Here is a 15,532-nt window from a genome sequence, read left to right as displayed (position 1 = left end):
TTAGACAAGAAAATAATTCAAAAAACACAATTAGATTTGATTTGAACAAATAGATATAAATAATCTCGAGTGTCAATTGTTGTTCTCCAAATTGATGAATTGAAAACTATCAATTATGGAGGGTCATGAAAATATCTTGTTTTATTTTAAGTTTCTCCGCATATAATAGGATGTTCCTAAGAATTAGGTACTATGTCAAAAATGACTTGGCGAATTAATAATAATTGGAGTGGAAAATGGGCCAGCCAATAATACTATAATAGTATATACAGTAAATATAATAAAATATGGATATATACACATATACGTAACTTTATCCAAGCAATCAATAAAATGTGGGGGATATAAGCCACACCTAATTCATGAAACTTATGAACAAAAGGTTGAGAAGCAAAGAAGACTAAGATTAAACCTGAGTAAGCCATGGAAGAAACTGGAGAACCACCATCAAACGGAACCAACTCGAATGCGATAGACGACGAGACGGCTCTCACTCAGCAAAATATGGAAGCAGATGAGGCTTCTGTAAATGGAGAAGCAGACCTTGAAAACAACTTCCTACATCAGCCGCTCTTAAAGAGAAACAGAACACTATCTGCTAGTCACTTAGCTATGGTGGGAGCGAAGGTTTCGTATATAGAAAGCCTTGATTATGAGTACGTTTTCTCACTCTAATCTTACTCAATCTTGAATCTCCTTCAAGTTATAATGGTTTTGTAAGAGACTGTCTTATTATGGATGTTACAGGATCAATGAGAATGATTTGTTTAAACAAGATTGGAGAAGTCGATCTAAGATACAAGTATTACAATACGTGTTTTTGAAATGGAAACTTGCATTTCTGGTGGGACTGTTAACTGGTCTTATAGCTACCCTTATAAATCTTGCAGTTGAGAATATTTCTGGATATAAGTTGCTTCTTGTGTCAGGCTTTCTGGAGCAGGAAAGGTATTTCTGATTGTTTAATCTTTTATTAATTTATTTATTTATTTGTATTCAAATAAATAAAAATTAAAATATATTACTCTAAATTTGAGGGTAAATTTTTTGGGTGCAGGTTTATGATGGGGTTGATTGTGTTGACAGGAGCTAACTTTTTACTGACTCTAAGTTCTACAGTGTTAGTGGTTTTCTTTGCTCCTACTGCTGCTGGACCTGGTATACCTGAAATCAAAGCATACCTTAATGGTATTGATACCCCAAATATGTATGGATTACCAACCTTGCTTGTTAAGGTTAGTATGTTCTTATTCCCATATCCCTCTGCCCATGTTTGATTCAATAAGATTAGAAAGTGAATCTGATTTTGAACATTAGTGATGTGAGATATAATTGATATCGGAAAGCATATGAATGTATATTCCGATATTGAGTATATGTCATATACCTGACACTGACTGATAATTCACACATGATCATCTCTTTCAAAAGATAAATTCGTGGAATTCCGCCGATAGGTTTTCTTTTTCTGTATTCTTAATTATAGGAAATTTTAGTTGTCTGGTGAAAAAAGTTGCAGGTATGAGTTTAATTGGCATTAATTGTAGCTCAAAGTATCTATGCCAATGATTGCGCATAGTGGGAAAAGGCTTTATTTGGTTCAACATGCTTTTTCATACCTTATGATCATACAAAAAGTATATCCCATTCCCCCCCACCAGAAAAGTTGGAAAAGAAACCCAAGAGAACCTATTAAAAGTGGATAATATTTCAAAGACTAACAAAGAAATAAGACTAAGAAATAATGAAGCTTGACGAAGATATTGGCCACAAATCTATTTCTTAGAATAGCAAAGATATACTTGTGTATAATATGTACTAGAGTACATAAATGATTATTTCAAAAAAAATACATAAATGAAATATTTAACTGAGGAACTAATACCTGGATGATGTCTGAAGATGTTACTTTTTTCTGCTATGTCAGATATTTGGGAGCATAGGAGCAGTCTCTGCTAGCTTGGACCTTGGCAAAGAAGGGCCCTTAGTGCACATTGGAGCATGCATTGCTTCGTTACTAGGCCAGGGTGGAACAGAAAAGCATCGGGTTAAATGGCGGTGGTATCGTTACATGAACAATGACAGGGATCGGAGAGATCTAATAACCTGTGGATCTTCTTCAGGAGTTTGTGCAGCTTTTAGGTCTCCAGTGGGAGGGGTTCTCTTTTCTCTGGAAGAAGTGGCAACGTGGTGGAGGAGCGCTCTTCTTTGGAGAACTTTCTTCAGCACAGCAGTTGTGGTTGTAGTGCTCAGGACTTTCATTGAGTACTGCAGCTCTGGAGAATGTGGACTTTTTGGCAGAGGAGGACTCATCATGTTTGATGTGAGCAATGTTGTTGTGCATTACCATCTGATGGATATCATCCCTGTCACCCTCATAGGACTCATTGGCGGCGTTCTCGGAAGTCTTTACAACTATGCCCTGCACAAAATTCTCAGATTTTACAATCTCATTAACGAGTAAGCAACATATAAACCAATTTTGATTTCTTGAATTAATCTACTGTTTCATCAAATCTGATTCTAGATAACCTGAATATATCATAGTCTCATGGTCATAGAAACAAAAATCAATACAAAAAGGAACTATATATTGTTCAGTTTTTACATCATGTTTTGTAGACAAAGAATTTATGATGGGGTATTAACTACAAAATCTATTAGGATATACAAGACTAACTAATTATCTTCTTAGATTGATACACATATCATCATCAAGTATACTCTTCTCAAATCATTGCTTCTAAATCACACTACATAATCACTTAAAATAAATTCTAACATGTCTGTAACATATAAGTTAACTTCAGAGTTCCACATGTTACTTGATGCATTGTAAACTCAAAAACCTTTAATATAATACTGGCTTATACTTCGCTTATTATACATTCTAAGATCAAATCCAAAAATCACGCTACCGTGTCCATAGAAAATATCTACATGTCCACAGCAATTCATGGGGAACAGGGGAAGTTCCCCATGGGCAGAAGCCTCTCCTATAAAGACGATTTCACTCTCTTTTCAAACAGATTCTTTTTCAAATTGTGGGATTAAGCCACTTTTTGCAATATCCTACCATCTTTATTCATAAATATCTTCCACAAATCTGTTTCTTCACTTGAATGAACAATCATAATAGTGATGATGCATTTCTTTGGACATTAACATAAATCATTCTATTTATAACAAAAAATACTTGCATTGCCATCATCATCTAAAACCTTATATACTGAGTTTTGATCCATGTTCCTGAAGATATTCTATCCTGCTGCAGGAGGGGAAAATTAGCAAAGATCCTTCTAAGTCTTACGGTCTCAGTTTTTACCTCTGTGTGCATGTATGGCTTGCCATTCCTTGTGAGTTGCACAGAATGTGATCCATCCCTATCAGATTTTGACTGCTCCACGACAGGAAGAACAGGGAACTACAAGAGATTCAACTGCCCAAAAGGCTATTACAATGACCTTGCCAGCTTACTGTTTTCTACCAATGATGATGCTGTTCAAAATATCTTCTCCACAAATACACCAGGAGAGTTTCGCCCAATCACTCTCGTGATATACTTTGTGTTGTATTGTATCCTGGGACTCTTTACCTTTGGCATTGCTGTACCTTCTGGACTCTTCCTACCTATCATTCTCATAGGTTCAGCATATGGCCGTTTGCTTGGCATTGCCATGGGAAGTTACACAAAGATTGATCGAGGGCTTTATGCAGTCCTAGGTGCAGCATCTCTCATGGCTGGCTCAATGAGGATGACTGTGTCACTTTGTGTGATTTTCCTCGAACTCACCAACAACCTCTTGTTACTCCCCATAACAATGCTCGTGCTTCTCATAGCAAAATCAGTGGGAGATTGCTTTAACTTGAGTATCTATGAGATCATACTAGATCTAAAAGGCCTACCTTTCTTAGATGCAAATCCTGAACCATGGATGAGAAATATCACTGTTGGAGAGCTTGCTGATGTGAAGCCTCCAGTAGTTAGCCTTCGAGGAGTTGAGAAAGTATCACGAATTGTAGATGTCCTGAAAAATACTACACACAATGGTTTCCCTGTCATAGATGATCATACAACAATCCCAACAAGAGGCAATATAAAGGCAAGGGAGTTGCACGGGCTAATTTTAAGAGCTTATCTTGTAGCTGTGTTGAAAAAAAAGTGGTTTTTGGAGCAGCCAAGAAGAACAGAAGAATGGGAAGTAAGAGAGAAATTTACCTGGGCTGAATTAGCAGAAAGAGACCTGAACTTCGAGCAAGTAGCCATAGAAAAGCATGAAATGGGGATGTATGTTGATCTGCACCCTTTCACAAACAAAACTCCTTATACCGTGATAGAGGACATGTCAGCTGCAAAGGCAATGGTACTGTTCAGGCAGGTTGCACTTCGCCATATGCTCATCGTACCAAAGTACCAAGGTGATGGGGTAAGTTACAATATGTTATATCTCATAAAACATCTTACTACCTGCAAAAATCTTAGTGAATACAACCTTTTGGCCTTGTGGGTGACATATCCCAAGGAGTTGAAAATGAACAGCTTCTGAGCGGTCACTTGTTTCAGCACCTAATCATATGGTTTTATTTCTTTGTGCAGATATATCCTGTGATCGGAATCTTAACAAGACAAGATTTGAGAGCCCACAACATTCAGAGTGTGTTCCCTCACATAGCAAGAGCCAAAGGCAGGGAAAAGCAGAAATGAATTCATGCAAAAGCTCAGATGTGCAGAATTTGTCTTCTCGAATCAATAGATTTGCATTGCATTTTTTCCACAGCTCTCAATTTTGCATTCTTTGTTCCTATATAATATGTACAAGGTTGTAAATTTTAAAGAATAGTCATAAGTAAAGTTTGTGTAGGCTCCCCACACATTACATATTATCAATCTATAAAGGAACACATTCACTACAAAAGCAGCACTGCAATAGGAGATCATATTCAACATTTCTTGTACAGTTTCCTCCCCTTTCTGGCTTTACTCAGCTTCTATGTTGCTGAACATACACGCCCGAATTCAAACATAGAGGCATTAGTCAATGCTTAGTCTCATTGATTGAGCGGTTTCTGCCATGCCTTCATTATCAAGGTCCAACATCGGTACTCTTGGATAAGTCCAAGACCTTGACGCAACAACTAAAGCCAAATGCAGATATACAGTATTATGATTATCCTTGTGATGATTTCTTAGGCTTCTTTTTTTTGGACGCCTTTTTTTTATCATTCGACCCAGAACCTCGTTTAAATATGGCCAGAACCTCAATACTGCAACAAAAATAGAATATAGTTATTAGTAAATTAAGAAAAAGCATCACCACGCAATATCAACCTGATCCCTATTAGAAGAAAGACTATTGCTTGTCAGTTTACTTGAGGGGAGCAGAATAAACTAGAAACAATTAATCTTCTGATGAATGTGCAATGATAATATCAGAAAGATAAATACAATTCAGAGGCTATGCATGAACATTCCAGATACCATAGACTCTGCTCAAACTAAGTTGGAACAAAATCTGTCTATATATGTTCTAGCATGGCTTTGCTACACGCCTACACCAAACAAGACGAGTACTTGTAGAGCATTTGAACAAAGACCAAAGCATCAAACTAATATAGTCTTCTTCATTGCATGAGTTTTGTCAAACCCAGATATAAGTAACTAAAGGGAAACATTAGTAAAATTAGGATCCTATTCCACATTTCCAACACATGTTAAATGAGACCAAGCTATTACCTTAATAATGAAATTGCATCCTACCAACTAATCCAGAGTGTGAACTCTAAACCCAGTGATAGGCAGAAAATATAAAGAGACATGAACAAATATTAATATGAAGTACATGAACTTCATTAGATTTATAATGTTGTTTCTGTATAGGGCAGCTAAAACTTCCAGGAATAAGAGACTGAAATATGCATCATCGCCATCATGGATAAAAACTTTTAATGAAGCAATCCGCAATAAATCAGCAAAAAATTTGGAATGAAGAAGAGGATTTAGGGAAGTTTGATATATGGTTGAACTACATATTAGCAATGCAATTAAATCATCACTAAAATACTTTACAACCCCAGGCCTCCCTCCCTATCTCTCTTCTATATACTGTAGATAGCAGTTCCCGTTCCATCCTCTCCAACTAACTCGCTTGCTTGCTCTCAAAGATAATCCTAACACTGCATACCCACACAAGCATGCACAAATGTTGTAGATACAGAGAATCAGGATGTTGGGGCCTGGAGAAGAGTTAGGTTATTTTTAGGTTCTCGGGTATGGAAATTCCAGTGAACAAGTTCATGCAACCATGGTCATTTAGTACAAACAAAGCCCTGTACATAACGATGACCAAAGAAGTACACAATTCTTCACCCAAAAAAAAGTCAGAACAGAATTGGTGTAGTCCAAACTTGAAATAATGTAGAAAAATACGAAAATTAACTTGCTAATAATCAAATGAATGATTCTCTGAAGTATACGAGCGTGGATAAACCAACACACATATAATTTGAAAATTCTCAAGAAGGTTAGCATGTAGATGCAAATCAGGCTAACCTTTGTGTTCCAGGAAAAAAGTTAAAGCCATGAGCCTTTTCCAAAAGCCAAGCCTTGTTTGATAACAGCTGTTTGCAGTCCTGCAGATTAACTATGAAATTAGAAACTGACTTGTATATTTTGTTTAAAACTAAAGCATAGTTTAAGTCCATGTCCAATGCAATAATAATTATGATGACGAATCATTTATTTTTAGGACCTTTTTGAAGCTATCCCATCCACAGCTTATATAAACAAGTGTTTGAGGAAGCACATCACTTTCATCTGGCCTATATGAGCCTTGTACACTGACAGAAGCTTCTCTTTCTCGCAAGATCCATGGTCTTTTTTCCTCTTTTAAATTTGAGGGAGAGCTACAAATTAAGGAAATAGCAAATTGAAATAAGTTTCACGCATTAGTTCATGAGCGAGTACAGAACTGTGAAATTCTTTATCCTAAAATCACGGCCATATTGAAAGAAAGTAACTACCTGGAAGAAGCAACTGCCTTCCGCTTTACTGATGATATAGTCTGTAATGCACTAAGCAGTGAGTCATCCAGCCCTTTTCGGGGAGGATCAACCACAATCACATCAGATCCCACCAACCATGAAAGAGGTTCCTGGCCAGGTAACAAACATCAATAAATTACAAGCTCTATTCACACGGAATTACACCCCTGTCGAAACAAAAGGAGAATTGGAAAAGAAAGATAGATTGAAAAGGAAAGGTAGGATGGCGGTGAATTAGAGTAAAGTGATTTCATCTAACACTTCTTTTTCTATCCCAGTGAGAATATGAGCAACCACAGTGCCAATAAGCAAGTTCTCTACATCAGGGAAAGCTCTACTTCAATCACTATCAAAGTAGTATCAAGTCCATCTCTAATCTAATCTACATTCCCCATCAAGCCAAAGAATTTATTAGCAAGAACAAAAGATAAAACTGCCAGGGATTTTCTTTGTTAAAACAAAAGTCCCATAAAGTTGCATTAAATATACCCACAAGGCATATAGAATGCAAGCATCAATGCACTTGATGTGCATAAAAAATCTGTGAGAAGTACCACATTGCAAGGAATCAATATTTAGGGGAGGGCATGTTAGTCATAGTCTATTAGTACTTTAGTAATAACTTGGGGAATAAGTTAAGAGGTTTGTTAGGGGGGATATTCTATAAATAGGCCTCATTAGGAAATATAAGGACATGTTGAATATTGTGAGGTTTGTTATTGGGAGAGATTGAGCCTCTCGAAAGCTCATACTTGGAGAGCATCCACTTCTCGAAAGTGGAATTATCATTCGAATTAGTGTAATTCCATCTTATCAATATTGTAATTCCATCTTATCAATAAAATCACCATTGTTCTTATTTTCTGCCATTTTTAGTGCTGTAAACATGCTAATCCCTAGCACACATATACCTCAATATAGTCTCTAAAGCCTTGATTTGCTCACCTTATTTCCACTTATTTCCCGAAAAATTAAAGTTTTGATAAGGGTTGATAAATTTCGACGATTAAGGGTTACTTTAATTCAATTTATGACTGAAATAAGTAAAGTTTGGATACATTCTAATAGAGGTGGCTAGAATGCACCCTAAAAATTGGTCACATCATGCATGAATCAACTTGCTAGGAAAACTAAAATCTTTTACAGTGAGATTAAGGTAATAACTGGTTCAGCACCAATAAAACGTTTAACTTACACTAGTGTCATACTATCATATAAACAAAACATCATTTAAATAGCTAAAAGAGTTTTCAAGGGACATAACGCAATCGTGATGAACGATTTTCACTGCAAATAACACTTCTGTAATACTGGCGTTTCAAACATTAATTCACAAGGCGTGATCCCTTCTACATTAATATCTTCTTTGCCCATAGATCTCAGAGCAGTTTTGAAAGCAACGGCAAACATCTCAAAACAGTTCTATCAAACTGACTAAACACAAATACACAATACACTATCGCTAGCTACCAAAACAGATTCCATGTCAGTAACTAAAAACAAGAGAACTAAGGCTCTTGCCTTCAGACAATTGATATACCATGTTAGTGGCTAACTAGAACAAGCAAGAACATAGCTTATATGTCAAAGTGATCGCAATCATTATCACATGTAAATATAGACGCAAACTTTTGAGGTTGTGATAGACACAATGGACTGTCTTATAGAACCTCCTAACCCAAACGTCTACGGGATTGAGCCAGTAAATGTACAATTTAGGAATTCCAAAAAGTGGAGAGGTACATATCAAGTGATTAGAGTGACCAAAGCTTACCAGAGCAGCATCTACGTTATGCCAGCTCATGTTGCTATCAACATTTGGTAAACGGCTGACTGTCTTCTCAAAGCAGTGCTTTGACTCCTTGTTAATCTCAACACACCTGACACTTCTGCAAACCTCGTGAAAAAGAGGTGCAAAAAAGACAATAGAATTTAATTAAAAGATGAGATTCGGAATCTTTTACTTTATAAGTTAAGAGGAGTATAAGTCTCTTAAATACAAAAGACAAGTTCTTACCTGCATTTTTTTGCAACGGCTAATGATAATCCAATAACACCAGCTCCTCCATATAAATCAGTTACTGCTGAACCATAAGGAACATACTTATGTAACTTGCGGAGCAATGAATCAAAGGCCTATTAACGAAGAAAAAAAATTTAGTAAGTCTGCAGAAAGACAATGAATCAAAGGCCTATTAATGAAGAAAAAAATTTAAGTCTGCAGAAATACCGAAACAAATAAGCTGTGTATACTTTCAAAAGTGTGCAAGATGCATCTATGTCCTTCCATAATGGGACCAAAGACTTAGAAAATATATGATCATAATACCAAACCGATCAAATTATAAATATGAATAAATGACTTAAAATGGACCATGTAGATTAGACCAAAATGGCAGGAAATACAATGCTTAGTAGATGTTAATAAAACCTGAATTATACATACATCACTCCATCTCATTAAGAATGAGAGAGTCTTTTCAAGATTACAGTATCATACCCGTGTATTTGCTTGTCCAAAGCTAGAAGGAGTCAGGTAGATATCAATTCCTCCAACATGCTCCCAAAAGTCTCTTTCACCAACAAGATGTCTCCATCTATTGCCAAAAATTATCTGCATTATCAACAAGTGTATCTTGGTCAAAGAACTTTAAGCCCATGCTAAGTAGTATAGTTAGTTACACTAATTTAAAGAAGAGGTTGGCAGAACTCTGTTGCCTAGATTTAGTAAGACGGTGTATGGAGCAGTACCTTACAAATGATTTGTTATTAACTTTGTTTTCTATCTTATATCTCTCATAAGTTCAAATTTGCTTATGTTCTTCCCTCCCCATTTTTTTTACTTCATTGCGTTTCTCCTTCCATTTACTCTATATCATTTTGCAAGGCTCTAAATTATAAACCCAGAGAGCTAAAATTAATGGATCTCCTGGAAAGAACATTTAAATAAATAAAGGAAGAGTTGGATATCCCAAAGAGTGCTTTTAACTAGTCAGTTGTGAAAGCAAAACAGGTTATGTCACCATATTTTCACCATATTCTAGACACACAAAGTATTTACTTACATTGCTGTTTGAAGTCTGAAAATTAGCCCAAACGGAATGAATTATGTTAACATTGCTCCTTTGGCAACCATTTGTCCGTAGAAACTGAAAGCAAAAATCTTAACAAATTATAACTAATACAACAAATAGTAAAAATATTCATAAAAAAAAAAAATTAATAAAGAGAGTGAGAAGGATTTTTGGCTCAAATTTTATGTGCAATTTTCTACGTGGTAAATAGAATGTGATTTTATTTTCCCTTTCAACAAAAAAAAATACTACCTCCGCTAATTTTTTAGTTGCAACAAAGAGGGTATTATTTGTGAGATATAAAAAACTTCTTTGTTGCAACTAAAATTTAACGAAGGTAGTAAATAATATACACATTCGACTTCAAAAGTTTGCACACTTGATTAAAAAAAGTTGCACATCTACCATTCTCATGTTAAAAATTTCCCATTGGATGTTTCTTATATGTATATATTGATCCTTGTACCAAAGTAAAGGGCTTTTGGGCAACATAGGTTGTTCCCATTTACTCCCTCCTTACATAAATGTTTCTCTAAGAGGGGATGAGCAATAATCAGAGCACACTTTTGACCATAACAAGCACTTTCTATTATGAAGACAGCAATAAGAAAACAACTATTGACGAAAAAAAAAAAAATATATCCTCCTAATCAGCTTAAACTATATTTTTACATTATATTGGCACCTAAGGATGGTTTTTTTTTTACTCATTTGATATTTTTAGCTCAAAAAATATTGAATGAACAGAAAATAACATTAGGTGCACCTTACTCCCAAGTGTATATAATAATTTTCAATACAATCCACCCCTTCATCATATAGGCGATGTTAGGGCTTCCATTGACAACCAAAAATAAAAGTTGTATACTTTTTTCTATATAATATCTGTGTCAAAAAGTCTGCACCAAATATCTAAGCACCCCTATTTAAGTGAGTGTAAAACTGAAACACTGACATAAAAATAAGCGGCCAGAAAAATTATTCTTTCATCTCAGTTCCCTCCTAGTATGTGCAGCTAGTACTCAACCAGCTCGTTATAAGTCATTAATGTGATCGAACCTTTTTTTTTCTTGGGTGTTGCTTGCATATCAATTTTCTAAACGAGTGGAGAATAAGTTCCAGATTTTAGAAACCTTGGTCCTTACCAAATAAAAACGAGTGCTAAGTAGTATGTCTGTATGAACCTACACTTATTTGGGGCTTTTGGCCGGAAAAGTGATGAAAATTGAAAAATACAAAGGTATACAGTTGTTGCATGCTTATACTTTCTTGATAGAAAACTATGGTGCTTAGTTGATTGACAAGCCACACACATACAAATATTTGAGGGTTTTGAGGTTTTCCCATACAAGAATATCACCCTCCAATATATGACTATCTGATGGTACGTTTTGTAATAAAGAGACTACGAAAGTAAGAAATAGGATCTTTCTTTCTCTCTTTTGCAGAATCTATGGATCTCCATCTTTAGACTACAGAAAGACATGTAAAATTAATAGACTTATGTTTATAGACCTCATCATTATTCCCTGACTTATGGGAAGAGCTTGTCAACAGCACTTGTCAAAGGTTTAGAGCTCTTTCTTATAAACATTAAGTACAGACCATACCCTTTTCATAAACCCTCTGCAAAGCTACACCCTAAACGCATTTCCTCATTGTATAGAAAGTGCAGAAAATATCTTCTCCTGCTGCCAATAGTCTTCTTCAAAATTCGGTTAAATTATTCTCTCAATCTCTCTCCCTATTTGTGCCTATTAAAGTTAATCAAACAAAGTAAATAAACTATGAAACAATTTTAACTTTGGGTGAGTAGGGTTCAATATAATCATATTACATGAGATTTTAGGGCTACTTAGGCTATAAACATCAAAAGTAAGCATTGTCTTTATTTTATAAATAGATTCTTCACGCTATCACATGTTGAATCCCAAAAAAGCTAATATCCTAATAAGTATTTTGCTAAAATATGGTCACTAATCCTAGTTTGATTTAATATTTCTTTATTTTCCATGATATGTTCTTCCCAAAAACACAATCTCAAAAGTGATGCATAAGCAGCATAAAATTTGTTTTGGATCTCCTTATCTAGTTAAATAACTTACATTAGCCAATGAATTAAGCCTCTCAGAGCTTTGTGTTGTCTCACTTCTTGAGTTCCAAACTAATGTCACCTGCACTTTACCTGAATAAAGGTATGTCAGGCTCCAAAAGATTCATCGTAATAAAACATAAACAAAACATCTCAAATTAAACACTTGAAATTTAAGCTAGCATGTGTACAGATGATAACCATTTCTATATCTTTCAGTAAACGGAAGGGATGTACTATGCGTTGTCACGACCATCTGCACACACTCAAATTCAATAATATGGATTAGGTTATGAATATAAACTAGCTAACCAAATCTAAAATAGCATATCAACACTAACTTGCACATATCGCAGTTCACCGGTCCCCAAGTCTTCATCATACGGTTCTACTTCCAATTTAGCAATACCTAAGAACCCATACAATTATAATTTAGAATAAATAAGTATATAACACTACTTCAAATATATTCATAGACTGTAAGTGAAATTATGCTCTACATCAAGCTTAAAAAAACAAACCTTTTCGAAGCAGCTCAACAGCTGCGTTAATGTTGGGATGATGAGCTGCAACCCAATTAACAGACACGATTAGATAATGTAATCAACAGATGAATGAACAAGAAGGCTAGAAGCCCATGTCCTGTTCAACTTAATTTTGCTCAAATCAACCAATTTTTGCTAATCTGAAATTAGTTTGATTTGCTACAACCAACTTCTTTTGTCAAAGTAATATGTAGAACATGATAGTAACACGGTCAAAATTGTTATTCTCAACATGTAAAACAGTGGGATAGAGCTCGAAAGTCAAACCTCTGCATTCAGGAATGTCCACAACATTATGTGTACCCTCCTCATACAGGCCGATCATAGGGTTAGCTGATGAACCGCGTACAGCAAGCTTTGCCCGACATCTCCAAGCATACTGCATTCCAATTTTGACATAATTAACATTAAAATGAAATTGATTCCATAATACTGCACAGAACTCACAATATACTACACTAATCCATACCAAGAGATTCTATAACAAGAAAGATTTAAATATATCTTCTCATTTTGGGAACATAACATAAAAATCATATTATGCCTTATGCATTTGCATGAATCACCCTCCCCTGCTTCTATAAGCCATGGAGTACAATCCTGAGTTTTTATGTCCCAAATAACAGGTCACTATACACATCTTTTAAGTAAAACAACTACCTCTGTTTCATATTATTTGCAACAACTTGACATAAGGTAGAAAACGTCTAATCGTTGCAAATAATATGAAATGAGGTAGTATTAATTTCTGTATCACTTACTTTTTAAATTTTTTAAACAAAAAGTGGTCGCGGTATTATAATAAAATACTTATTTTCAACTATAATCCCTTCAAAATCACACCAAACCTAACCTATGAAAGTCGACTGAATGTGGCCTATCAAAGTTGGACGGAGGGAATAGTTTGAATATTTAAACAATAGCAAACATATTATTAGTCAGGAATGAACAAATTGATATAAAAATTGCATAAATCATCAAATAGTAGTTTCTTTTAACCTTACAACAAATTATCCACTACAAAAACAAAAATTAATACTTAAATGAAATGAATTAATGCAATTGTCATACCAGTCTACAACTGTCGAAAGTAAAATCGGGAACACCGTAACGCTTGAAGAACTCGGCAGCCTCATCAACAATACTCGGATGATGGAGGTCGTACTCGTGCGTACAACCCGAACAACTAATCAAAATCAAATAAAATCAACAAAATTGAACATAATTGAATTAGAATTTCAAGGCAAAGAAGAAATTGAAGAACATACGAGTGAAAATGGGGGCACTGAAGAGCGCAAGAGAGAGAAGAAGGAGGAGGTGAAGAATTGAGGTTGTTAGGGTTTAAGGAGAGAGAAGTAGGCGGAGCTGACGGTGGTGGTGGTTGGGTGCGCACGGCGGCGGAGGTGAAGCGGCGGGGAGTGGTGAGAGTGGTGGAAGAGAGGTGGAGAGGAGAGAGAAAGGAGAGTAGCATTTTATGTAGTTGCAGAGATTGTTAGAGAGTAGAATGGTGGAGGAATGGAGGATGGATTTGCTGTTGCTTTTGCTGCTGTTACTCTGCTGCTCCCATGGCGGAATTGGATAATATGAGAGTATTGTTATAATTTATATACATTATATAGAGAGAGCCAAGGAAGTATTTTACTATTGTAATGTTATTGCACTATAGATAAAAATGAGAAAATGGGGTGAATTTGCAAATGCATTTCACCATGTATTTATAGTAGAAACATGCTACTTCTACTAGCTATACACAAGTCACATATAGGTTACTAGGTTTGAAAAATATTGCCTATGCATTTAATGGTGTTATCTAAAAGATCAATAATTGTGTGGCATTCATACAATGACACAAGTTACTTCATAACACTCCCCCTTGAATGTCCACACGAAGTTGAGTAAATGTTGTCTAATTAAAATCTTGCTAGGGAAAAGAAAAACAATATTCTATTATATGCTGTAGTGTACTGCCTCATTAAAAACCTTGTCAGGAAAACCCATTGGGATAAAAACTTGATCGAAAGGAAAAAAGAGTGCAGTGCATATAATACTCCCCCTGATTTTAATGTAACTTATGAAGATGACGCATTCCAATCTTGTGAACCAACCACTCAAAACTTTTTGAAGGTAAGGACTTTGTAAACAAGTCTGCGAAATTATCACATGATTGGATCTGTTGGACATTTATCTTCCCTTCCTTCTGTAAATCGTGTGTAAAGAACAATTTTGGTGATAGATGTTTTGTCCTATCACCTTTGATGTACCCGTCGATCACTTGCGCAATGCATGCAGTATTGTCTTCGTAAATGATGGTTGGATTTTCAGTTACTTCTTTCATCCCACATTCTTCTTGAATATTGCCGATCATTGACCTTAGCCATACGCACTCGCGTCCTGCTTCATAAAGGGCAATCAACTCAGCATGATTTGATGATGTCGCAGTCAAGGTTTGCTTTGTTGATTTTCAAGAAATTGCAGTTCCACCATAGGTGAACAGATATCCAGTTTGTGACTTGGCATTTTGTGGGTTTGATAGATATCCAGCATATGCATATCCGATGAGGGTGGCATCTTGCCTTGATTGATAAAACAAACCAAGATCTTTCGTTCCTCGTAGATATCGCAATAAGTGTTTTACTCCTTTCCAATGTCTTTTCGTTGGTGCGTTGCTAAACCTGGCTAACAAATTCACAGAAAAAGCTATGTCTGGTCTAGTATTGTTAACTAGATACATTAGAGCCCCAATTGCACTTAGATATGGTACTTCAGGACAAAGGACATCC

The 15,532-nt window shown here is 35.6% G+C and overlaps 2 protein-coding genes across 2 annotated transcripts; one reads left to right on the top strand and one right to left on the bottom strand.

The window, feature by feature from the left end:
• The first annotated feature begins 309 nt into the window (after nucleotides 1-309).
• On the top strand, nucleotides 310-4,916 carry LOC110703908 (chloride channel protein CLC-a-like). Its single transcript, XM_021881705.1, has 6 exons — nucleotides 310-656; nucleotides 748-948; nucleotides 1,058-1,235; nucleotides 1,928-2,460; nucleotides 3,275-4,427; nucleotides 4,598-4,916. Exons 1-6 carry the CDS (start codon nucleotides 424-426, stop codon nucleotides 4,703-4,705), a joined length of 2,406 nt encoding a protein of 801 aa, XP_021737397.1. The 5' UTR covers nucleotides 310-423; the 3' UTR covers nucleotides 4,706-4,916.
• Nucleotides 4,734-14,423, bottom strand: LOC110703909 (uncharacterized RNA methyltransferase pc1998-like). The gene is made up of 15 exons (XM_021881706.1): nucleotides 14,021-14,423; nucleotides 13,824-13,938; nucleotides 13,020-13,131; nucleotides 12,729-12,773; nucleotides 12,549-12,616; nucleotides 12,409-12,463; nucleotides 12,221-12,300; nucleotides 10,107-10,190; nucleotides 9,542-9,655; nucleotides 9,059-9,177; nucleotides 8,816-8,930; nucleotides 7,021-7,151; nucleotides 6,750-6,903; nucleotides 6,551-6,630; nucleotides 4,734-5,265 (listed from the first exon to the last, which is right to left on the bottom strand). Exons 1-15 carry the CDS (start codon nucleotides 14,221-14,223, stop codon nucleotides 5,169-5,171), a joined length of 1,572 nt encoding a protein of 523 aa, XP_021737398.1. The 5' UTR covers nucleotides 14,224-14,423; the 3' UTR covers nucleotides 4,734-5,168.
• Between the last annotated feature and the right edge of the window lie 1,109 nt (nucleotides 14,424-15,532).

Source organism: Chenopodium quinoa, unplaced genomic scaffold (assembly GCF_001683475.1).
Source record: "Chenopodium quinoa cultivar QQ74 unplaced genomic scaffold, ASM168347v1, whole genome shotgun sequence".
NCBI lineage: Eukaryota > Viridiplantae > Streptophyta > Magnoliopsida > Caryophyllales > Amaranthaceae > Chenopodium > Chenopodium quinoa.
Note: the sequence above shows the minus strand (reverse complement) of the source record. Positions and strands in the feature narration are given on the sequence as shown.

Coding starts and splice junctions, on each gene's coding strand:
- LOC110703909 (XM_021881706.1), bottom strand. CDS start 14,223: ATGCTACTCTCCTTTCTCTCTCCTCTCCACCTCTCTTCCACCACTCTC. Junction 12,774..13,019: donor GGACATTCCTGAATGCAGAG/GTTTGACTTTCG, acceptor ATTGGGTTGCAG/CTCATCATCCCAACATTAAC. Junction 12,301..12,408: donor TACTGAAAGATATAGAAATG/GTTATCATCTGT, acceptor ACCTTTATTCAG/GTAAAGTGCAGGTGACATTA.
- LOC110703908 (XM_021881705.1), top strand. CDS start 424: ATGGAAGAAACTGGAGAACCACCATCAAACGGAACCAACTCGAATGCG. Junction 949..1,057: donor GGCTTTCTGGAGCAGGAAAG/GTATTTCTGATT, acceptor TTTTGGGTGCAG/GTTTATGATGGGGTTGATTG. Junction 1,236..1,927: donor TACCAACCTTGCTTGTTAAG/GTTAGTATGTTC, acceptor CTGCTATGTCAG/ATATTTGGGAGCATAGGAGC.